Source organism: Alosa alosa, chromosome 7 (assembly GCF_017589495.1).
Source record: "Alosa alosa isolate M-15738 ecotype Scorff River chromosome 7, AALO_Geno_1.1, whole genome shotgun sequence".
In the NCBI taxonomy this organism is placed as follows: domain Eukaryota; kingdom Metazoa; phylum Chordata; class Actinopteri; order Clupeiformes; family Clupeidae; genus Alosa; species Alosa alosa.
In genome coordinates this window covers 18,759,219-18,783,318 of record NC_063195.1, presented here as the reverse complement: position 1 = coordinate 18,783,318, position 24,100 = coordinate 18,759,219, and the positions used below count along the sequence as shown (strand labels likewise).

The 24,100-nt window shown below is 39.1% G+C and overlaps 1 protein-coding gene and 2 long non-coding RNA genes across 5 annotated transcripts; all 3 read right to left on the bottom strand.

Annotated features, from left to right (window-relative positions):
* Positions 1–299: 299 nt before the first annotated feature.
* LOC125297163 lies at positions 300–771 on the bottom strand. Its single transcript, XR_007193968.1, has 4 exons — positions 724–771; positions 574–624; positions 449–493; positions 300–365 (listed from the first exon to the last, which is right to left on the bottom strand). It is a non-coding gene; the product is annotated as an uncharacterized LOC125297163 (long non-coding RNA).
* Positions 772–7,938: 7,167 nt separating this feature from the next.
* Positions 7,939–14,020, bottom strand: LOC125297007. Of its 3 annotated transcripts, none has more exons than XR_007193914.1 (9): positions 13,215–14,020; positions 12,330–12,446; positions 12,093–12,192; positions 11,759–11,845; positions 11,509–11,641; positions 9,794–11,149; positions 9,498–9,653; positions 8,861–8,950; positions 7,939–8,526 (listed from the first exon to the last, which is right to left on the bottom strand). XR_007193914.1 is itself a non-coding variant. In XM_048247130.1 (4 exons), the coding sequence occupies exons 1-4, from the start codon at positions 9,893–9,895 to the stop codon at positions 8,200–8,202; spliced, it is 675 nt and encodes a 224-aa protein (XP_048103087.1). In that variant the 5' UTR covers positions 9,896–11,353; the 3' UTR covers positions 7,939–8,199. The 3 variants fall into 3 exon arrangements, 1 of the variants encoding a protein (XP_048103087.1); XR_007193915.1 differs by having other exon boundaries at positions 11,558–11,641; XM_048247130.1 differs by lacking the exons at positions 11,509–11,641; positions 11,759–11,845; positions 12,093–12,192; positions 12,330–12,446; positions 13,215–14,020 and having other exon boundaries at positions 9,794–11,353.
* A 17-nt stretch (positions 14,021–14,037) lies between these two features.
* LOC125297006 lies at positions 14,038–17,771 on the bottom strand. The gene is made up of 3 exons (XR_007193913.1): positions 17,717–17,771; positions 15,072–15,538; positions 14,038–14,805 (listed from the first exon to the last, which is right to left on the bottom strand). It is a non-coding gene; the product is annotated as an uncharacterized LOC125297006 (long non-coding RNA).
* Positions 17,772–24,100: the final 6,329 nt, after the last annotated feature.

Genomic DNA, 24,100 nt, shown 5'->3' with positions numbered 1-24,100 from the left:
TGTGAGTTACTTTGGACAACAGCATGTGCTAAATCATAATTTCATAGACAAAGAACATATAGGATGAAAACAAATGGTTGTCTGGTTAGTTTGGCCATACCTTAACTTTGTGGGACCGAGGAATCCTATATATAGGTTGTAGGGTGCCTGCCATAAGCTCTTTTGCCTCCTCGGTCCAGAAGGCAAAGCGCTGTCCAAAGTGCTGCCCATGCCTTTTCAAAAGTCAGAGTACGGTACTTTTAATATAGCATAATTGTAAAACAGACCAATGTTTTACTGCTTGAAATGTGTCGGTCCTACCTAGTGATCGAAAATTTCTCCAGAATCTGCAGACACCACCACTTGCGAATGGATGGTATGTCCGTCTGTAATACACATATAATATTGGAGATTTGCGCTGTTTATTTTTTAACATTCTTGCTTACATATGCTATGACTTACAACTTACATCCAAAAAGTCAAATTGGGCATTAGTGCAGATGCTGAGGGCGTACTGTTAAAGAGAGAGAAAGATAATGATTACAGAGGTGTAGGACAAACAGGAGAAATTGTGTGGAAATTGTACAAGTTTACCATAATCATGAAGATCCCACAACTCTGTCCATCCGATTGAATTGGAAATGGCTGGAAAGTAATTCACAGTTACTCAAATATGGTGTTGACAACCATTGTAGTATACTGTGTCCACTGCAAAAATAAATGCCAAGATATTACACAAGTTACATCAAAGTCTTTTCCGGTCTTCTCCACCCATGGTCCAGCAGCCACTGCTCCTGCAAGTTGTCTGGAAAGAAAAATGATGCAAGCTGTTAAACATAAAAAACTGAATCCATAGAACAAGCCTTTTTGTTAAAAATGTAAGCCATAGAACAAGGCTTTTACTCAAACCTGAAGCCATAGAACAAGGCTTTTTGTTAAAAACTAAAGCCATAGAACAAGGCTTTTGCTCAAACACGATCATAGTACTTTTGACTGTTTGGACTTTTGATCTGTATTTCTTAAGGCTTTTACACAGCAACTTTAAGGATAATAATCGTTAAGATGTCTTTCTTAAATTGAATTCATATGGGAGTAGGTGTAGTCATTGTTAGGATACATGTGCTGCTGTGTGTCAGCCTTAAGGAATCAGAGGTCAAGTTGTAGAGCAGTGTCCATCAGCTCTGTAGTTCAAACCTAAATGCTGTCCTGTAAGCCTCATCACTGAAGCCATTAGGGTTATTGGAGTCCAGAAAAAATGGCTTCTTTCTTGGCCACTAACAACACCTGTACGGAAAAATGATCACATATTGGGTCCACCGCTGCATTCGGCTGCCTACTCCATGCCGGTGTTATTATTGCCGTTTTGGATCCCATGTTTTCCTACAAAAGTAAGGGTCATACATCCATAAACTACAACTTTACATTTGTAATAAGGCATCTATGTGACATGGTATTGCAATCAATGAACTCACCGGCAATCGTACTTCACCCGTTTTCAGGGTGGAAACCACGTATAAATCCATTATATGGACATCCATTCCCTGTAGGTTATTTGAAGTCAGTATTTAATAACGGCACCAAAATTATATAAAATCTAAAAATTAACACTTACATGTCTTTTGGCTGCCTCTCCAATGAGCTTAAAGCAAGCATTCCCAATCTAAGAAAACAGAATGCATTGGATTACAAAACTCCAATAAAGCCACTGAAATTATCCAAACCCTGAGCAATATCTACTTACGTTGCTCTCAAGCTTTTCCTCTAACCCCAAGCTCCAAAAGTCCTCCCTCCGTAGGCAGACGGGACCATCCAGCACAATAACTTCTGCTGCTGGACGTGCTTTGTCCAGCACATAGTTCAGCTAAGAATGGGGAAAAAACCCATTATCCCTGTTTTCCATTTGCCCTTGTAAGGTGTTCATATCAATATTTCATATCAATAGTATATCAATTTTTGACCATTATTGGTGCCAAGGTCAATGGGCTTCATTCACCAGTGTCTTCCTAAGAATTATCAAAACGTAAAAATTAGAATGTATGTGAGTCTTAAGGTCCATGGGCAGCTCTACAAGTAGCACTGCTGTGGCACTGCCCTACTCAACTCTACCTTTGCTAACTAAGTGGGTTAGGTTGACCTAGCACCCAAGCAATGGAAGGCAATACCATCAAATGCAATTGAGTATGTTTCTTATTCCAGAGATGAGGGAAATTACTTGCCTCTTTCATGCATTTCCTTAGTCCATCTCTTGTGTTCGGGGAATGCCATTCGAAGTCACTCTTCAGGTCACAATGTTGATGTGAATAATATGAAATGTATCTTCTGTTATATTCGGCTCCTTTCGTGTTCACTCAAACTCTAAACATCTTGTTTATACAGTACCCAACAGTGAAACTTTATTTGACTTTAATACACACAAACCACCCTTTGTTGGCATTACTTGAAATTCCATAGAAAATGATTGGAGTCATTTTTGACCCAATGTATGGAAAAGTGTGGTAATGATACAAAAAAATATACCAATGATGCAAATCCAAATGGCCTCATGTCAGACAAAATATTTGTGGAATATATGGAAGATTAAACAATACAAATGTAAAATGACCAACAAAAAAATGCTGGGGTCATATTTGACTCCACTTATGCATGTAAGGGTCAAAGATATCTGTTGGATTGTCTCCATTTGGCCTTAATCACAGATGCATCAGAGTATTGATTGTAATATGACCTGTAGATTCTTAGCGTTTGCCCTTTTGTTTTTCTAATCAGTATTGCAGTGTATGACTGATGATGATAGTGATGTTCTAGTGCTGTAGTAATATTATTCTAATACATTATTTTGTCTGTCCTATTTCTCTCTCTCTCACTCTCATTTAACAGTTCACACCATCAGAAGGTGCAGTGCAACCAAGACCCCCCAGTACAAGCTGAAGGACACCTAAATCACTCAATAACATAGAATGACAAAATGCCACCCCAAATTGTCAGATGGCACATTTCATGTTGTAAGGTATGTTCACGGTATGTTTCTTATGTATACCACCTATTGGTGAATTAAGTAGCCAGTGCGACAATAGTCCACCAAGGTGGAAAGAGGTGCAAGAAGTAATAAAACGTGCAAGGGCCTCTTCACAGATCCCGTCGTTAGCTCCACTCTTATTATAGGCTATATTGGAGGAAGCAAACAAGGACTAAAAGTTAACGTGATAAAAAAGGCATGTGTGGTTTACGTAATGTAATGTGTTTCACGGTATGAGTTGAGTGCCCTGCTTTGCTAATGTTTTTAGTTAACTTCACTTGCCTGAAATCCAAAATATTTTCGAACAACGGATGATCTGTTTCGAGGGACAAGCTCTTGATTTTTGATCGGCGTTTTTTTGTGTAGTCTAACTAGCCTACTAATAGTGGACATAATGCTACTAGTCCAGAGAATGAGAATTATCGTGGAGGGGCTGTGCTATTGTGGCACTGTTTTTATTCCCAAAGGCCTTGGGAACCTAATTAAGGTGCATGGTTTCATGAACACCAAGAAAAACCTGAACATTTTCAAAGGAAATCTGTCAATCTCTGCCAAGACACTAAAAGTTGGTCATGATTGGATCATTCATCAGGTCAATGAAATAAAACAAATGTCCGGATCAAAACAAGTATGGTTTGCTGAACACAAAATCAAGCTCCAGACACTGCCGTTTCAGTCCCCTGATCTAAACTCCATAGAAAAACAGTGGGGTGAGTCAAAGAGGAGAATGCACAAGTGTAGACCTAGGAATCTGGACGATCTGGGGAGATTTTGTAAAGACAAACGGTCTTAAATCCCTTGTTTTTTATTCTACAACTTTATGGGGTGTCATAGGAGAATATTACAAGCTGTTTTATTGGCAAAGGGAGGCTTAAGAAGGTATTACAAGTAGGGGTGCCAATAATTGTGAGCGAAGTGTTTTTGTTAAATATTTATTTATTTTTAAATCTAAAGATTTTTCTTTTTCTCAAAATAATTTTGCTTTCCTTCAAGGTTGTATTTTTTTTTCATTTGTGAGATTACAATAAATCACAGATAATAACAGATTAACTTTAGTAGAGGTGCCAATAATTCTGGAGGGTACTGTATATACTGTATATATGATTTCATAAGTATATGTGAATGTGATTTTATCTTGGATTTTGGCACAAAGGATTGCGAACCACTGCATAAAGAGTTATAATACATTGGTGTAAATAAAGTGCATTAAAAATGAAAAATGGTCAACTCAAGGTGATTCTCTTTCACAGAAAAGCCCAAGGACTCAGAACATGAAGCCAAAGAAGTAGATGATGACTTGGCCCAGTGACACCAGATGGAAAAGCCCATTGCAGTAGTCAACCCTACTGGAGATGAATGCATCAATAAGTTATCTAAATCATGTTTTGAAACGTCTAATGGCCACCTTACACCAAACAAGTTTGACAAGATTTGGGGAAAGATTCTTAAAAGATTGTAGTATTTTAACTAATGCCCCCCATTCAAGCTTTACTCAAAAGACTCCAATCTTTGAAGAATATTTCCCAAATCTTGTCAAATTTGTTTGGTGTAAGGAGGCCATTAGTCTAAAAGCCTTGCACCAAACCACCAAAGTACTCATGACTGTCAGGTAGGGGTGTGACGGTATTTTAACACTATTTCAAAAAATGTCCAGTAATGACATATTACAGCAAAACCCTTTTATAGACTATTTCTTTGTACAGTGTACTCATGCAATGGGCAGCAATCATGAGATGTTTGCTTAATGTTATAGTTGTGAAAACATTAGAAAATGTTATGGGCATGAAATTGCATACAATACCTGATGTATTTTTTCATGTTACATGAATTAAAATGAAGTGTTATTTATATAAGATCGTAGTTATGTAGTTTAAAAAAAACTTATTGAAAGGTGAATATAGTCTCTTGTAGCCTATTTGTGTGTTTATAGTCAGAAGTTGCAGAGCATCTTCAAAAGTATGAACACCCATATGCTCTATGGCCTTGAAGGATTTGTTATTTATGCATGCAATAAAATGATATTAATAAACGGTCATTGAGTCCATGTGCTTGTCTCAACACAGCAAGTTAGTTTACTTGTTGCCCCCCCCCCCTCTCTCCTCCTTTGTTCATGGTTGTAATAGCATTCATTTAAATGTAGGTGACCATATTCATCTTTGCAATTCTGTCTTTGATTCAGTCGAGTTATTTACACAGGCAAGTACGTAGGCTAGCAGTTCACAGTAAAGGAATGAGTCATTTGATCATTCCATGTGTGAATTTGATTGTGTGTTCGTTTTGATAGTGTTGCCTCCTGAAACGCTTACGCAGGTGTCGTGCGTGGATGCATGCAAACGTTATGGGTCATTAAATAAATGTATCCAGTTCCCAGATCAGTTCATATTTCATTATTAAATGATCACAATGTTGCATGTGAAACCAAAGACGTAACAGTTAGTGTGAGGAGATGGCATGTAGGCTAATGAGAGCTGTCAATTGTGTAACCTCGCTTAAGTGTAAACTAGAAAGCTGTTTCGTACATCTCATCCAGGGTTTTGGTCTGTAGAAGTTACAACTGCATATATTTGTACGTTCTTCACGTTTTCATGCCGTTGATTCATCGTTGATATTCGGTCGTCTGACAGAAACCGACCAATCTGGGATGCGTTTCCCAAATAGTTGCTAACCTGTTGGTTGGCAATGGGGAAATCGCGTTGCAACCAGCTAAGTTGCTACCTTGGTTAGCAGCTAGGAAACGCAACCCTGACCAATTGACGTTGATTCGACCTCCTTTGCTATCTGGGATGCGTTTCCCAAATAGTTGCTAACCTGTTGGTTGGCAATGGGGAAATCGCGTTGCAACCAGCTAAGTTGCTACCTTGGTTAGCAGCTAGGAAACGCAACCCTGACACGTTGATTCGACCTCCTTTGCTATCTGGGTAGCCTCCATACATTTCCGTTGGCTCCTTAAAACATGTACATTTAACTATTAGAACTTTATTACTGCTACAAACAATGTTGACTTGACTTATTGTACATTCTCGTTCTCTGGATATGTAATACTGACAATCGCGCAAGCGTAGAACCAATCATGTAGTGTCGTAAACCATCGTAAAAGACGTTTAGATTATGATTAAAAGACAAGATTATGCGCATGCGCAGAACGGATCTGGCAGGCGGTACGGATCGTGTACTGACACCATCCCAAAAATGCACCAGAATACAGGATATCACATCTACCAAATTCAGAATCCCCACACACACACACCCGTTTGTACCCACATTTGCACAAATAGGGTAGGGGGAGAGGGTCCTTATGCATCTGTGTCCAGGGGGGCAGTAGTTCATAATCAGTCACTGTATTAATACATAACCTCACTGTATTAATTTATAATATGACATTATACACTGTAAAAAATTATTAGTTGATTCAACTTAAAAACGCGTGTAACCTGGTTGCCTTGGAATTTTGAGTTAATTGAAAATAATACAATAAGTTAGCTAAATGAGGCAAATAAGTTGTGTCAACTTGAGATGGCTAGTTGATCTGACAAATATGACCTGTTCCATCAACTAAGGAGTCATTGTTGACACAACATTCTATTTAGTGGATGCAACTTAAATTATGCATCATGTCAACTAACCTAGTTGAGTTGAGTCAACTCAAGTTGTCATTAACTTAACAACATAGAAGTCGTACTGACTAGTATTTTGAATTTGTATTGACCAAACATTTTATTTAGATCAACTTCATAAAGATTGTTGTATTAACTTTTTCACAAAAGTAACCTGGTTGCCTTGAAAATTTAAGTTGTCCTAACTCTTGCTTAAGTGAACATGACACATGCCCTTTGCTATGCATTGTTTTAACCAAACTGGTTTGTAATACAAAAATATACACAAACATGATGTACAAGTCAAGAAGACAACATTTATTAAACATATTCAATGAGTAACAGATTATATACAAAGTGTGGTTGTGTGAGTGAGTGTGAGTGTCTCTGCCTGCCTGAGTAACAATCTTAAAAAAAATCTCAGGAATCCAATCAAGATGTGTAAGAGTATGAGTGTGTGTTCAAGTGAGTGCATGAGTGAGTATGAGTGTGTGTGTGAGAGAGTGCGAGTGAGTGATCGTGTGTATGTGTGTGTGAGTTGAAGTGAGTATGAGTGAGTGTATGAGTGTGAGTGCGTGAGTTCAAGTGAGTGTGCGAGTGAATGAGTGCATGAGTGAGTGTGTTAGTTTAAACAAAACATCAGCTGCCTGACAGTTAACTTTCCAACAATGCAGTTGACAGGTGAGCAACAATCCATTTAGATTCCATATGATTGTATGGCACAGGAACGATTGGGAACAATGGCATTTAGTTTCAGTGTTTTACACAGGAGACAAAAATAAAAACCTCAGGACTCCAATCAAGACGTGTACGAGTATGAGTGCGTGATTGTGTGAGTGAATGAATGTGTGTGTGAGTGCATGAGTGAGTGTGAATGATTGTGTTAGTTTAAGTGAGTGTATGTGAGTGAGTCTATGAGTGTGTGTGTGTGAGTGCGGAGTGTGTCGCGAGTTCGTGAGCGTGTTAGTTCCTGAGCGAGTGAGTGAGTGAGTATGTGTGTGACAGTTAACTTTCCAACAATGAGTTGAAGTGATTCCATATGTGTATGTGTTTTTAGAGTGTTTTACACAGGAGTGTGAATGATTGTGTGAGTTGAAGTGAGTGTATGTGAGTGAGTGAATAAGTGCGAGTGAGTGTGTGAGTGAGCGTGTGTGTGAGTTGAGAGTGTGTGTGAGTGAGTGTGTATGAGTGTGAGTGCGTGAGTGATTTTGTGTGAGTTCAAGTGAGTGTGTGAGTGAATGAGTGTGTGTGTGAGTGCAAGTGAGTGTGTGAGTGAATGAGTGTGTGTGTGAGTGCATGAGTGAGTGTGAGTGATTGTGTTAGTTCAAGTGAGTGCGTATGTGCGTGAGTGTGTGCCTGATAACACTTTCCCTCCAACACACAAACATCAGTTTAACAAAACATCAGCTGCCTGACAGTTAACTTTCCAACAATGCAGTTGACAGGTGAGCAACAATCCATTTAGATTCCATATGATTGTATGGCACAGGAACGATTGGGAACAATGGCATTTAGTTTTAGTGTACAGAAAACAGAAAAAGCATCTCAGAACTCAATTCCACTCCAGTGTGTGAATGCACACTTCCCTCACATCAGCTGCTTGACAAAGTTTTAGGGTGTTTTACACAGGAGTCTGTTCCGAAGTCCATGTACTCTAGATGAGCATGCGTCTCCTCCTATATTCATAATTACCTTTTGGATTACCTCGAAGGTATACTTCAGGTCCTTTGGATAGTCTATGTTAAGGGCGTACAGCAGACCAATTAGAAGGGCAAAGGCGCTGGGGACATCCTTCAGGTCATGAAGAACTATTTCCTCTTCCAAAACCAGCGCCACATCAATGATTTCCTTTGGGAGAAGGTTCCCAGGATTCTCCTCTGTGATCACCAGGATCCCGATCTCCATCCCTTTGAGCATCTCGCCTTCTTCATCAGTCGGCTAATGAGAACAAAATAATAAAACAGATCACAAAGCAGCATTTGTTCCTCAGTGTGAGTGTGTGTTGGTGTTAGTGTGTGAGGGAGTGTTAATTTAACTAGTTTCTACGACTCATGAGCGCTTTGCATAACCTACACATCAATGTCCATTTCCATATGTGTGAGTGAATGAGTGTGTATGTATGTATGAGTGAGTGAGTGTTGGTGTTAGTGTGTGTGAGTGAGTATTGAACTAATTTCTACGACTCATGCGCTTTGCATAACCTACACATCAATGTCTATGTAAAAAAAAAAAAAAAGTAAAATGACAAATATACAGTAGATGCCTCACATACATCACAGGTCTTGTAAAAATTTGAGGGCTCCTCTTTAAGGAAGTAAGGCAGGGCAAGAAGGACAACAGCTCTCCTCTGCTGGTTCGAAATCTGCAAAACATGACAGACCAGAGGGGACTAAAGGAGAATGCCAGTATTTAGCACTTTGAGACCCTTTTCTGGTTTGTTTTGGATGAACTAGAGTGGCGGGCACAGAAATCTTTTCGATGGGTCCTGTCTCGGACTTTTTGACTCCTTTAGAATCGCCTTTGACTGCTCAGAGTGGCTGGCTACGGGCATGCACAAACAGGTCCTTTAAACAACCATTTAATCATCAACGAACACCACTAACCACTTTGTGAGTTGCAGTTTTGAAAACGAACATTAAGGGTTGTTTTAAGGACATGTTTGTGCATGCCTGTAGCCAGCCACTCTGAGCAGTCAAAGGTGATTCTAAAGGAATCAAAAAGACAGGACCAATCGTCAAAATTTCTGTGTCCACCACTCTAGTTCATGCAAAACAAACCAGAAAAGGGACTCAAAGTGTTTAATACCGGAATTATCCTTTAAACAGAATCTTCACAGGGGTTGCATGAGATTTTTTCTAAAAGCAGTGAGACAGTTTACTATTGTTTAAGCTAGAGGGAAAACTACTCACATCTTCATCCAGAGACTGGAGAAGGACCTGCAGTTCTTTGACAGGATTGTCTCTCGCCCTGTATAACCTCAGGAATCTTGGCACATATTCATCAAGTTGATCAAAAAAGGTTTTCTTGAGGTCCATGGACACTATCCGTCTGAATTCTGTCACAATCTACTCAAAATGAAAGACACAAAATGGGAATATATTGTATTATAAAACAGAGCTATCAAAATGTTTCACAGGCTAAGTGGATCAATATCAATTCTGTTAAATTAAAATCTTATATTTCAAAAAGTAGAAATTATAATAACCTGTCGCTCTGAAAACAAAGCAGACCACCTGCTTTTCATCTCCTTCACTGGAGGCTCATCTCCGATTACCTCTTTCCTTCTCAAAGAAAAGGTGCTCTCCATGAGGGCATCCACTTTCTTTCCATCAATTGTCTTTTTTTTTATCTCACTCTCTAATGCACATCTCTCCTCTTCAAGAGTGTTCGAGCTCTTTCCATGAGGAAAGTCAGGCAGAAAATTAACCTCTTTGACTTCCTCACAGAGAGCTCCAATGACCCAGCAATGCGCAGTTTCTGCCTAAAATTCCCCATTTTGAACACCAGTCTGCACTTCCAGCCATACCACCCGCAGGAAGATCCCCTTTCCATCAAGCATGGGTATTTATCAATCAGTGATTTTGCCACAAGGCCACATTCTGCACTAGTTGGAAGGGTTTTAAAGGTATACATGGCCTCTGCAAGTTTGTCCAGAATGTCACTCTTCAACTCTTTAGGCACATCCTTACTCACATCCGACAGCAGTGATCCATCTTTATGATATCCGTTATTTCCGTGCTCGAGTCTTAATTCAACATTAGAAGAAAATTTGGGAACAATAAAGGGATCTGGCCATGGCACTGGGTGAAAAGGCTCTGAATCAGGGAATATTCATAGTGATATATTTCCTGATATGCGTAATATCAGGAAATATATTGGTTGATATGCTCCTGATATTTTAGTGCCAATTGCCATATCAGGAGCATATCAAAAGTCCTGAATGGGACTGCGACGACATGCAAGATATCCAGACTTCATATTCTCACCTGATATGATCCATGTTTCTAATTTTGCAGGCATTTATGTGTATGCCTTTATTTGCTTTTCGATAGGCTTTATGCCTTTATTTTTAAAATTAATCATGTGATTTATATATGGCGATTTATGTAATGGTTTTAAATGTGAGATAGTACAGAACCATCACTGAGCTTATTGTGCATCTTTAACTTAAATAATATTTCACATTAATTTTACATACACTTAATTACATTATTTACTTACACCTGCTAAATCCCAATGACTTATTTTACTTTACCATGAAAAATATACTGTACGACAGGCAATAAAATTTGTTACATGGCCTTTATTGTATTTATCAATCAATATTCAAATCAACGTGGCTTTCTCGCCTGCAGGGGGCTTACGCAGTGACACTCGCCCCCTCTCAATGACCTTCCTCGAGTGAGAACAGAGACTTCTGCTTGACCACAGTGGTTTAAACAGTCCATGGTCTGGGCGTGCAACGTCCTTTAAAACATTTTGGGCCCTTGTCCGTCCTCTTCTGGTATAGATGGTAGGGAAAGGTGCTCTGATGGTCCCTTTGGCAGTAAAAGTCAGGTGTCTGTAAAAAGAGAAAGAAAGTATATGTTACAATTGACCCTGTCCGTGAATATAATTAACTCAGCTTGTGTGACAAATAAAAGCAAACCCACAATAGCAGCCTAGACGTCAGGTGCAATAGTTAGAAGTAATGGAGATATGTATTACAGTTGTGCTCATAAGTTTACATAACCTTAGCATACACATACATTTAAAAATCATCTGATCTTAATGCCTTAATTAAAAAAAAATGAGAAAATCCAACCTTTAAGGAACACTTATTTATTTACGATACACAAAGAAAATTGCTGTCCTTAAAGGTTGGATTTTTCCTAATTTTTTTAATTAAGGCATTAAGATCAATTTCCAAAAGTATCATACCTAATTGCAACACTGTCTGCAGAAGCTCTTTCCTTCTGGCTTAAACCACCTTTCTGATGCCTAACATAGATCCTCCCCCATCTGACGTGCAGTGCCAGCCTCTGGCTCCAGGCTGGGACTTGCTGGATGGCACCTAAAAAAATAAAACAGCAATTGCTATACATTATGTTATTGTTGATTAAGATAAAAATCAAACATTAAAAAAAGTTGGTGGTAAGTCAATCAGGTGTTCAAACAAAATGATAATTACCTTATGAAGGCACCCTTGCCACCATCACCATCAATGTTATGTTATCACCAATTATTGATATCAGTTTATTTGTGAGGGTTTCAGTTTCTGTAAATAGAAAATAAGATTTAACTAAATTATGATTATGCTCAGTTTGGCATATATTCAACACATTATTTACATTACCACCAACATAATGGTAAACATGGCTAAACTTCAAAATTCAAGACTATTATTAAAAAATCGACAATAATGATGATTAGTTCCTGTATTAATGCATTACATTGCACATTTGTCAAACAAATTAGAGTGTGCACAGTGACATAGCCCTCATTCAAAACACACAAACACTTACAGCATGTTGAGGGCAGCAGCCATGGCTTCCAGACATAGTCAAGTAGCATGTAGTAGTAGCAGGACAGACCGACTTTGCCCTGGTCTGTTGATGGAGCCCACTACAGTCATAACAACAAACAGACACATGAAAAAAGGGGATAAACTAAACACAGCAACAGACACAAATACATGCAAACACATTATAATGCTATTTGCTATTCTACGTGTGTGTGTGTGTGTCTGTCTGTCTCTCTACCTGGTGAGTGAACTCTCTTGCGGGATTTGAACTTATTTTGTATGGAAGTGGCACACATTTGGAATATTCCAGAATGCACTCAGTGTTCTTAGGGAAGCAGTCCTCACAACTCACTGCCTGCAAACAGAGAACAGAGGGAAATTAAGATGAATAAATTGCAAAATAAGCTTACACATAACGTGAAAAGACGTGAGGCACTAATGCCCTCACATGCATCTTAAATAAACACATGCCTTGGCACAAGTCAGGTACAACCAAATAAGGGCTATGAAATGAAGAACAGTTTGCCTAATACTACCCATACATCAGAAACCTTTGACAAGATTTGGCTTTCAAGCTTTACTCAAAAGACTACAATCTTTCAATAATCTTACCCAAATCTGGTTAAGTCTTCTGGTGTAAGGATGGCTTAATATAACACTATACGTTACCCTTCACAAACTAAAGATCCCTTCACTTGTCGGCATCATATTGAGGTATGTCAACCCCCTGTTCACGTTAGCCTGCATAGTCATTAGCAGCCACTATAAATGTAGCTTCTAGAAGTTATAGGTAGGTTAGCTAACCTACTCGTGCCTGATAGCCTTGGCCATTTCATTCAAACTAAAACTTTACATCCATAACGAAATCTCAGACAGACTTATTGTTGAATATGATATTACTACCATTCCAGATATTCCACACAATGGTAAAGTTAGTTATTGGAAAAGTTAACATTAACAGCTAGCAGCTAACGTTAGCGATGTTAGCTTGCAAGCTAGCAAACGTTAGCTGATTCTAACATGACGGTTAACAAACGGTTTTGGTTAACATTAATGCTAAAAACAGTATTTTCCTAATTAATTCCAGTTTTCAATTGGCATACAAAAGTACTGCAATTCTTACCTTGGATATGATGACGGCAGAGTTTGTACAGCTTGCAGTCAAATGCATGACAGAAAAGTGACGGTTGAAGTCACCACCAGTGGCAAGGAGTTCGTTGAAAAGTCAGTCAGGGGTGGGGGATGGGTATGCTGTGTGTGCGCATGCGCTTATCGAGAGGCAAAGCATAAAAAATCGTGGAAATTATTAGGCCTGCATATTTTAGTTACATTAAAATGACTACCAAACTGATTTTGTAGAAGTGTCAAAACATAGTAGCCAAGTGGGCTATTACTGCTATTCTGATTATTAACATTATTGGTTCTCATATAGTTTGACGTCAATTTCATTTGAAGCCTTGTTCCTTCATTAAATCAACATTGGTTTATCAGTCACCCACGTTTTATAGACAAGTTACAACATGATTGATCCATTGTTACGTTGGCCCACAAGGAAGCTTGTAATGTTAAAATAGTATGCTCAACTTTAACAAGTTTAATAAGCCTTTCTTATGTGTTATGGTTTGTAGCATATAGTATGTATTTATTTTCATTATAGGCTATTGATTGAATTGTTGTTTATTATTGCTATTCTTCTTAATGTAGGCCTACTTCAAATTGTTTAGGCTACTGTTCAATTTAACTTTGTATTGTTGTTATGTGGCAACTCCAGCTGAACCGAATTCATTTTGGCAGACAGCATTGGGGACAAGGGGAAAGCAGATCATTTAAAATGTGGACTTTATTCCTCCAACAGATCTCATGCATATTATACATAAAAAGTAGGCTAGACCTACAGACTATAGCAACTATAAAATCTCAAAGATATCATTGAAATAACCAAAATAATTAGGTAAGTAGGCTAGCCTTGACCTGAAAAAGGTAGTCTTTACACTGTAAATAGTGTATTTTTGAATGTCCCGAAATTAGATAGAAATCAAACGGCAAATAGTCTATCAGTGATGTTTTATGGTACGTTTTGGGCGTAGGGCATGCGTGACTTAATTAGGCAGATCTTGGGCCTAGGCTATCTAATATGATAGCCTAAGCCTATCCAAGGGTGGAGACCTACCCAAAGATATCCAGAAATGGTTTGTGTGACTTGTGATTTGGGTATGCATATCCCTGATATCTCATTGGCATATCAGGAGTCAAAATAAATCAATATTTTCACTGATTCTTAAAAACTCAGGATATGATCAAAGATGCTCCTGATATGCTGCATGTCATAAAAAATATCCGGTCAGTATATCCCCTGATTCAGAGCCTTTTCACCCAGTGATGGTCTATCACGGACAGGTGTTGAACATCCTGACAATGCTGATGGCAAGCTTGCGATGTCGAGAGAGGTATCTGAGATTTGACTATCAAATGATGGCTCTGATGTTTGCTTTTGGAAAACTTTTAGCGTAGCTCTCTCCTCAGGAAAATCGGACATGTTGGTCAAATTACAAAGTTCATTTCCAAAAGCAGGGTCCTCAAATTGTACAACTAACAGTCCTTCGAAGCCAAGTTCTTGCCGCAGTGTGCTCATCAGTTCCTCCACTGTTGCAGGAAGAATTTCCGGTGCAGTCTTCGGATGTCATCTGGAGCAATAACACGAAACAGCATGGTTCCTAAAACCAGACACAAAAGACATACAAAGACAAACAAAAGATATAAGGTGAAACTAGCATGCGTATGGAATGTGAAAGACAGTAAATGTCAACATGCAAATCCAAAAGAAAAACTCAAGTATGACTTATTTCTCAAATGAGTAAATATGCAAGCAACTAGTCAATTCATAAGGACAACAGTTAGATGAGCAGACTGGTTAAGAGTTAACTTAATGACTTTCAATAATTTTCAATAAACATGAAAATAGAATGAAATAATACTAAACCTTAGTGAAGTAAAAAAGCTTTTGGCGATATGTATTGTTTTCCTCGAATGGTGTAGAGCGAAAGTGGAGTAGTCGTTCAGGTCCTGAGGGTCTATGAGGGAGATTTCAGAGGTAATGCTCTTGCACAGTTCAAAGCATCGGAGGTGCTCAACATACCAGGCTGTGAAATGTTGGACTATGAATGACACCTTCTGTGCCACAATAAGTACTTTCACTATTTTCCCAAAGTCTGGAAGCCCACAAGTCTGACCAAAAGATACAACCATGCCCTCAGTATATTTAGTGCCATGCAAGGACGCACTAGATGTAAGACACACAGACTTTACAGTACTGTACTTTCGTTGAATAGCTGTCTTGATTGAAAAATCCAAAATGTCCGGTGAAACATTGGTGACATTCACCACCTCCAAGTCAGGTTTGAAGACAGTTGGCATTTCAAGTTGGTAGGCATGAAGAGCTGATGGTGTCTGGACAAGGTGAGAAGAATGTTTTTAAAATTGTTGACATCTCTCACAACCTTTTTAAAAAAACTATGCTTGGCCTCAAAGCGAATAGTCCAAAAATCCACCAAGGGACCGAAGCACCGGACAAGGTGTGGATAATGTTCTATAAAATGGTGCTTGGGTCTGAGTCTGAAGTCTGGAAAAACCTCCTGGAGTAAGTTCCTGTGATCTGAGATTTTACATTCCAAGTAGCATAAAGATTCATCTGTGAACTTTGAGCTACACGATATTTCAGCAATGTCCTTTAAATCCATAAGAATGCCCCATGTTTTGTCATCCTCAGGCACTAAATGGCCAATCATGAGAGGTAGCAACCGTAGCAAGGTCCAATTTTCATGACCGTTACCTCCAATTGACCCTTTTACACGAAAGGTCTGTGCTATTTTTTGAGGTCTGTTAAGTCTATCAGCAAATCTATAAGGAAATGTCTGAATTACATTGTTCAATTCCTCCAGTGTGAAAAATGTTCTCGAAATTAAATCCTTTAAACAAATCCCCAGCTCCACCAGAACTATTCCCTCAAATATATCATGCAAGAGGTCTGGAGGGAATCCTCTTGCAGTTTGAAAATAAGACAATTTGTTCAATGCACAGCCTCGCTTCACTCCATCAACAATTGTCAACCTTTCATTTTGCTGCAGTTCAGACAAACAGTTATCGAGGGACTCTTGGGTCCTCAGGGTAAATTTTCCACTTTTTACTTCACAATCTTGTATACCCTCACGATCAGCTAAACAAAATCTACAGACTTTCCCTGCATTGAAACTTTCTTGAAACCCAGCTAATGAGTGTGCACCAAGGTTATCAGAGGATACATAAAGAAGTGTGCCAGTTACACTTGCTCCTAGTCTCTGTACATAAAGACCCTGATTTTCAAGCACCTCAATGTCTTTCAGAAGAGGCTCAAGAATCCTATCATATCCAAAAGTTTTGACATCACTACTATAACACAAAGTTGCAAGATAGATAGACGAAAGAGATGATCTATATTTAAGAGGTAGATTAGCAATCACCCAATAGATACCACAAATCTTGTGTTTTTTTCTAGAGGTACCCAAGGGATTACATATCTCAAAATCATCTATGTACAACCCTAAAGCAATGTGAAATTCCTCACCAGAGAGAAGAGGATTCTCTTTCAATATGAACCATCATGAAATGAACTGTACTGACTTGTTTCTGAGCTGGAGCTACTTTCCTGCAGAACTTTATCAAGTACTTCATTTCTATTTAGCAACTCTGTGAGAAGGCGCAAAATTGGTACATAAGTAAAGGATCTCTTTCTGGTAGTATCTAGTACATATTCAACTGGTTCAATGACCGTGAAATTGTCTTTATAGAATGTAGATCTCTTATGAGTTGTGCCAAGTTGACCTTCTTTAGACAGGAAATTTAAGGGGCTTGCTCTCTGAACAATGTCAGACACCTGAGTAAGTATAGACACATCAGGGTTGCAGTTATGCTGTTGTATTGTGTGTCTTATTGATCTAATGCTATAATTTTGAGCTATGCGGTTAATTTCATAAAGGTCATCCACTATTTCTTGAATTGCTGATTTAGATATATGCAAGACTGTTTGCATTCGTAAAAACAAGGAAGCGAGACTATGCTTAATGGAATCCTCAATGCTATCTTCCTGGTGGTCAAGATCATCATAAGAACATAACTCAATATCAGGAATATCAGCTTCTACATGTTCATAGTTTACAACAGCATGGTCTTCTATTCCAAAATGAATAAGATCCGGTCTTATATCATCTAAACTAGGAGCATGATGATACCTGCTCTTGTGAGCTTGTTAAAGACGTTTGACTTGAAGGAACACTGTTTAAAAGGGCAATTCACGGTTTCTGTGCTTTTAACATGCTTTCCTAAATGAACAAAGTACTTGGTTACATCGAAGGGCTCACAAAAATCACATAATTCACAAAGCAGTTGTGCATTTACTGGCACAGAGTCTGACTGTCTTTCATGTTGGGCCACCAAATGCCTTTTTAGAGCCACCTGAGTTTTGAAGGTACAAGGGCAGTCTCTGTGTATGCAAGGCAGAGAGAGGGCAAGAAGGTCCATAATGTCCATGCTTAACTTTATAATGTCTTATTAAAGTCCTCTGATTTCCTGTAGAAAAACTGCAGAACTTACAGGTCCACTGCATGAATTGGCAAAGAAAGGTGAAGTATCCTCCAACCAGTTATTTCTGTGAGGAAAAAAAATAGAAACTAGACTGCATTTCCGGCGGGAACTGCGAAAGTGTGCTTGCCCTGGTCCGGTCACCAACGTGAGCAGACAGTGACATACGCTATGCTGAACCTGGCTTGATCCAAGCATTCTAACAGTGCCTTTCAGTGTTGGAGCAGTGGCAATACCTCAAAAGCTCTATTAAACTATTGCCTTGCGGGTTGAATGCGATTCGTTGGATTTTACCTTTGGCCTGTCTTCGAATTTAGCTTCTATGACAGATCAAATCAATAAAATAGAATGACAGCAGTGATTGGCTGCAAAAAATAAATAATGTCACGCGTCTTGCGCCTCCCAAACTGGGCTATCAGGTAACCTACAGAGGAATTGAAATTATGAAATATGACCAAGGCATTAAAAAGCTGCTTGTTTGTCAGGATACTTTTTCACTGATTTATTTAAAAAAGAATATGAGCTATGAGTGTGAATGTTACATATTCCATCCCACAAATTATGTTTTACTGGTTTATTTGACAAATAATCTATATGGATTTGCTCTATAAAGACCTTATGTCTGTTTGGGATTGTTTTGTTGCCTGGGGTTGTTTTGAGAGCCTATTGATGTAGCCTATCTCAGAATAAAGGAATACTTCATATTACTCTAAACCACCGTCTGTAAATCAACTGTATACTACTGTCTACACTATATTTCTTGACCTGTCTCTGTATGTTTCATCACCGTTCTATACTTTGCCTCACATTGCAACACAGCTCAGATCTTTGGTTGCTATGAAGGCCAGTCGTTCTAAATGGATGGTTGCTATGGCCAAAGGCCAGTTCTATCTCTGCCGTTGTCAAGCGGGCATATCGTAGAATTCTGATTAACCTTATCTTATTTAAAACATCTCTATTTTACTTAGCCCACTTCCATACAGTGGGTCCCATTAAGAAGTGGCCACTTCCTGCACGCTTACCGTGATTCACACAGCAGCATTATTAAATTAATCTGTCACCATACGCCTATGCCTACGTTTGCAAAGAAAACATTTTAATTTGATTCACATGAAACGTTACATTTCATGTACATGTTGACAATGAGTTGGCTAGTTTTGGTTGTTGGTGGTGTTATTGCATCCCTTAGTTATGCCTACAATGCAAGTTCCCTTAAGCTGTCACAGAGGTAGGTGCTACTGTACTTTTAGGGCTAAAGTGCTTCGTGAATTACTGTTAGTAAGAAAAATAGCAGTCCTAAAGTTACACGTGACGAAGTTACGAGTGCAAGCATCTCATATCAAATGACCATGGCATTGCGCTAAACAACATAAATCCCAATTAGCAACATACATCTCCTCCCTATAGCTAGCCACACAAGAAATGAATGATACTAAATCTCTGCTTAGCATGCTTCTCCGCTTAGCATTCTAATAACAGAAGGGGCACATTTATGTTGACCACTACAACATGACTCATTATGTCTGTAACGTTAACTGTATAAAACACTTACTTTCATAAAGGATGCACACCATCCAGCACATGGAAACCGATATTTTAGGTTCTTGGCCACAAACTCAAATCGTGTCTCTCTGAAGCCCTGTTCTAGAATCTTTGCTCTGAAGGCTGTGTTGCTAGGCGACATCAAATAAACGAAATGATAGTCTTTCAGTATTACATGTGTAATGCGTGTGATTCCGAATGGATGTGTGTGGTTTGCAAGAATAAACAAGAAATAACATTTCCAATAATTTCCCATGATAAATTACATAATATTTGCACCTTCCTTGTGAATCTCACACCGTATTTCAAGTAGGCTACACTAGTGAAATGTAATACAACGTTGCCACCTAGTGTTCAGATAGGTAGGCTATTTAACATTAACGTGACATTGCTTGTTTATTCTTTCGTCAACTCCATGCTTTTAGGAAAACAATCTTTTTTATCATAGTTCCCTCTTCAACGGCGATTACCAGCTCGTTTTGTAACAGAGATAGCTGTTTATTGTTTCTAGGTTTACAGAAACACCTATTCATATTAATACAGGAAATCAAGTTAACGCTGCCGACCACTGTTTGTCTATTACATGGCCCAGAATGCCTTGCATGTCTTTACTACCCAGTAAAACCTAATTTCCCGTAAACATATGAATTTGCATACTTGTAACATTTTTAATAATACTCTCCCATCATGACATTTAACAATAATGAAAAATTTAATTTGAATACCGTCAATGTGAAAACAACTCTATTATGTAAGCTATATATATCTACTGTTCTCCTTGCTATTTCAGTTCGTAAGTCCATACTATCCCATGGCAGAGCAAGGATTTCATGATTGGGCAAGGTTGCCTGGAGACATTGTGTCTGCTCTGAGACATTGTGCATACATGGAAGGCATTGTGATTGAAGGTGAATGGGTTGAGTTACCAAATGCCCGTGGGTGGTTTGCCAAATGATGGAAACTTTTGGAATATTTCTTTTTTTTTGCCTATGCACCCTCACACTGGAGTCCCCAGTTCATATACAAAATTTGGTATCGATATGTGACAGTGTTCCTGAGATATGGACGACTTCCTGTTTCAGAGCTTCGCCGCCGATTTCGTTTGGCTGTGACGGGCAAACGCTTTTGAAAATCAAAAATCCTTCCGCTAACATTTGTGAGGCTTGGTCCAAGGATAATGTACGTGAAGTTTCGTGGCGTTCGAACCAAATTTGTGACCTGTGAAAATTTAGTTTCGCTTTCTGTTCAATCCAATATGGCGGACGAACGGCACGCCCACCTGACGTCATCTTCGCGACCAACTTACACCGGTACTGACCGGACGTTTTAAAGTTGGAACGGTGTCTCTGTCTCAAAGGGCCTAGGCGCTAGGGCTGACAAAAAATTAGGGAGACGGGAAAAATAATAATAAAACTTAAGAAGAACAATAAGTGTAAGTGTGCACTTAATAATGAGCTAGCAATGCATGCTTCAAAATGCAACAAGTTGTTCAAGAATTCATATTTCATATTATCGACAGTTAAACATTTGTGTTGGATTGCATTAATCAGGCTTTTCCCTTGGCAAATATTAAACATAATTAAACATAAACATGGTGGTTCAGAATCCTCTTCAGAAAACTGAACTAGTGCAAATTACACATTGAAGGGGAAAAATGAATTTGTTTGATTAACTAATCAACTCATGCCCACAATGTCCCACGGACGGTTCCTATCCGACAACCTGAGCGGAAGTTGGCGTTGCTATAGTACTGATAATAAAATCTGAATAATTATGCTTTTAAACGATACAGTTTATAAAAGAAGTCATTGAAAAGGAACGTGCATGATCTATTGCGGTGCACAATCCTGAAGTCCATATTGTGGAAAAAAAGAACTATTGGTGTAAAATAAATAATTATTTCCAAACGAACTTTTTTGTCATGTCATTGTCTTACATGGTTTCCTAACATTCGGGCAGTTAGACAATTAGTTAAAATACGTTTACCTCCCAAACTCGAAATGCTTCCAAAACTTTCAACGTTCTAGTATGACGGTCCACTGGGCGAGCATTGCGAATGTCGGAGCTGATTTCAAGTGCAGTGTGAAGGAGGCGTAACGTTACATGCAGTGAGATGCTCGACAAAGTCCCAGTCTAGAACAAGTGCACGTCATAAGAACATGCCTCTTGCGCCTGATAGCACGCTCGAGTTGGAAATGGCGGCATGGTACATGTGCAAAAAAGTTCAATTCTTATAATACTTAGTTAACGATAGTTAACGTTAGGTCTTGAAAGCCTAACTGCCCTGTGCACCTGCTATAGCACGCTTGAGTTGGAAATGGCGGCAATACATTTTGATACTTATTTAACTACACCTTTCCCATGCCTTCATAGTACAAACGTCACGTGGAGATTACTAGTCATGCTAAGTTAATCTTTACATGGAGAAGCAATTTTAAGATAGGTTGGAAAGAGCTAGTCATTTGTGGAAAGGGAACTTTTATGTGGGGACTGCAATTGGATTTGCATGTTCAGAGGCTGGAAGATGGATGGCAAGATAAGTATATGTGATAACAAACACGGATGAATTGTAAAGAGATGCGCTAAGGACTTTTAAGGTGATGAGTACAGGGAGCGAGCAGATCACACAGGAGGAGAGAGTTGAAGTAGTCTGTTTGGTATTTTATTCAAAGTTTTGTTTTTATTTGGTATGGTCCAAGATATTTCAAAACAATTATAGAAATTGATACATTGGCACAAGACTTACAGGGAGGCTACAACGGACATGTAACTGGAGCCAATCCAAAGTAGTTCTAGAAGTAGTAGTAGTTTTATTATTATTATTTAAATTTTTAATTTCATTTTTTTTTCTAATTTTTTCGAAGGTTATCTTGTCTGGTGTAACCAGTGCCATTGATTATAGTGAAAGCCAATTGCTGCAGCAGACGCTGTGCGAACAGAACGCTTCAGTTACGTGCCTGGTGTAGCTTCCCTGTTCCACTTAAGGGAATATATTCTTGATACCTCCATAAACTGATCCGATCTGATCTGACCAGCTACTCCAGGGAGTCACAGCAGTCGATAAATCCCCAGCAAAAACCCATTAGCGCGTTTCGCTCCGTCAGAAACCAGCGCTGGGACTGCAGACTCCGATTACCCAAGCTCCTGGTGGGGTTCCCACTGGCTGCCTTCTCTCTCCGATGTGGTCCGTCCGCCTCATCATCATCTTATCACTCCTCACTCAGTGGTCTGTACGCCTCACTGGTGTTGGTGTGGGATTGTGGGATATACAGGAGTGAGGAGGAGGAGGAGAAAGAAGAAGAAGAAGAGGAAGAAGAAGAGAAGAAGAATGAGGAGAAGGAGTAGGAGAAGGAGAAGAGGAAGAAGAACAAGAAGAGGAGGAGGTGGAAGATGATGATGATGATGATGATGATGATGAAGAAGAAGAAGCCAATGTGGGCTTGTCCGGGGTAGAGAGGGAGGAGGAGGAGGGTGCCAGCGTTCTGTCACAGAGATGAGGTGTTAATGCTGTTTGATCCGCCACAGTCCGGAGGACGACGACGTGAGGTGCCAGGTCATCGGGGTGCCTTCGGTTCAGCGAGGGCGTGGAGAGGACGAGCCATGTCCAGTCTATCACTGTGGGTTCTTTTTGTCTGTCAAAATATGCCGAAAATAAGAGACAATTGCAGTTGTGGGAGACCTTTGAATTTTGCGTGAAGACACAGATTGCAAAATCCTAGAGGGACCTACTTAGGACTTATGAAATCCTATGAGGGGCTTATTTTCTCCAAGGAGAGTCATCTGGCATTGCCACCTCTACATCATTGTAAATAGTATTACATTTATATATATATATATATATATATATATATATATATATATATATATATATATATATATATATATATAATAAATGTAATTCAACTATTCTGTTTTTTTCTTCTCAATCAATTCGTATTACTCCTTGTTTCTCCAAAGGGGTGGGGGAGTTTGGATAAATCTCAATAAGCGCTGATTTATTTCTTGTGAGACATTTTAAAGACTAAAGAAATTCTCCTGCGGGTGGGTGATGAGGGCAATGAACAGCACGAGACAGGAGACTGTGGCTACAGTTCTTACAGCTGCTGTTCAACTGGGTCGGCCTCAAAAAACAGCTTTTCAACACAGACTACCCACCCAGTAATACTGAAGTATAATGGAGGCAGAGAGAGAGAGAAAGAGAGAATGATAGAGAGAGAGTGCTTTGGCTATATTGTGATAACTGTAGAGTAACCTGGAGCAAGATAGAGAGTGTGTGTGTGTGTGTGTGAGAGAGAGAGACAGTAAGAGAGAGAAGGAATGATAGAGAGAAAGAAAAAGGTTCAGAAAGAATTGCACAGAGAGAAAGAGAGAGTGAAACATTGTGTGTTGTTGCCATGACGCCAAACCATGCCAATGAAGTCTACTTGAATTAAGAGAAATGTGTTTTAATGATTTGATGATTTCGGTATGATCAATGCTTTGGTAACACTATTTCCTTATAAATGGTCATGCCAATGATGCAACATTAAGAGAGAGAGGGAAAGAGAAAGATAGATAGAGAGAGAAAGAGAGAGAGAGAGAGAGAGAGAGAGACTTTGACTGATACCACACCTCTCCTGACACATCATACATTTCCAAATCCTGGGAAAGAGAGACAGAGATTGGTCTCAGAATACAGGTTCTGTTTGTTGGCCATATTGTGATAACCCAGTCGTACCCATATGCAGGCTGTGTGAATTGAAAAAGAGAGACTGACAGAGGAAAGGGAGGGATGTGTGTGTGTGTGTGTGTGTGAAACTACTGGTGTTAGTGGTTCTGTGTGAGGCAAGGGCAGGGATGGCTAAATGGGCCTCG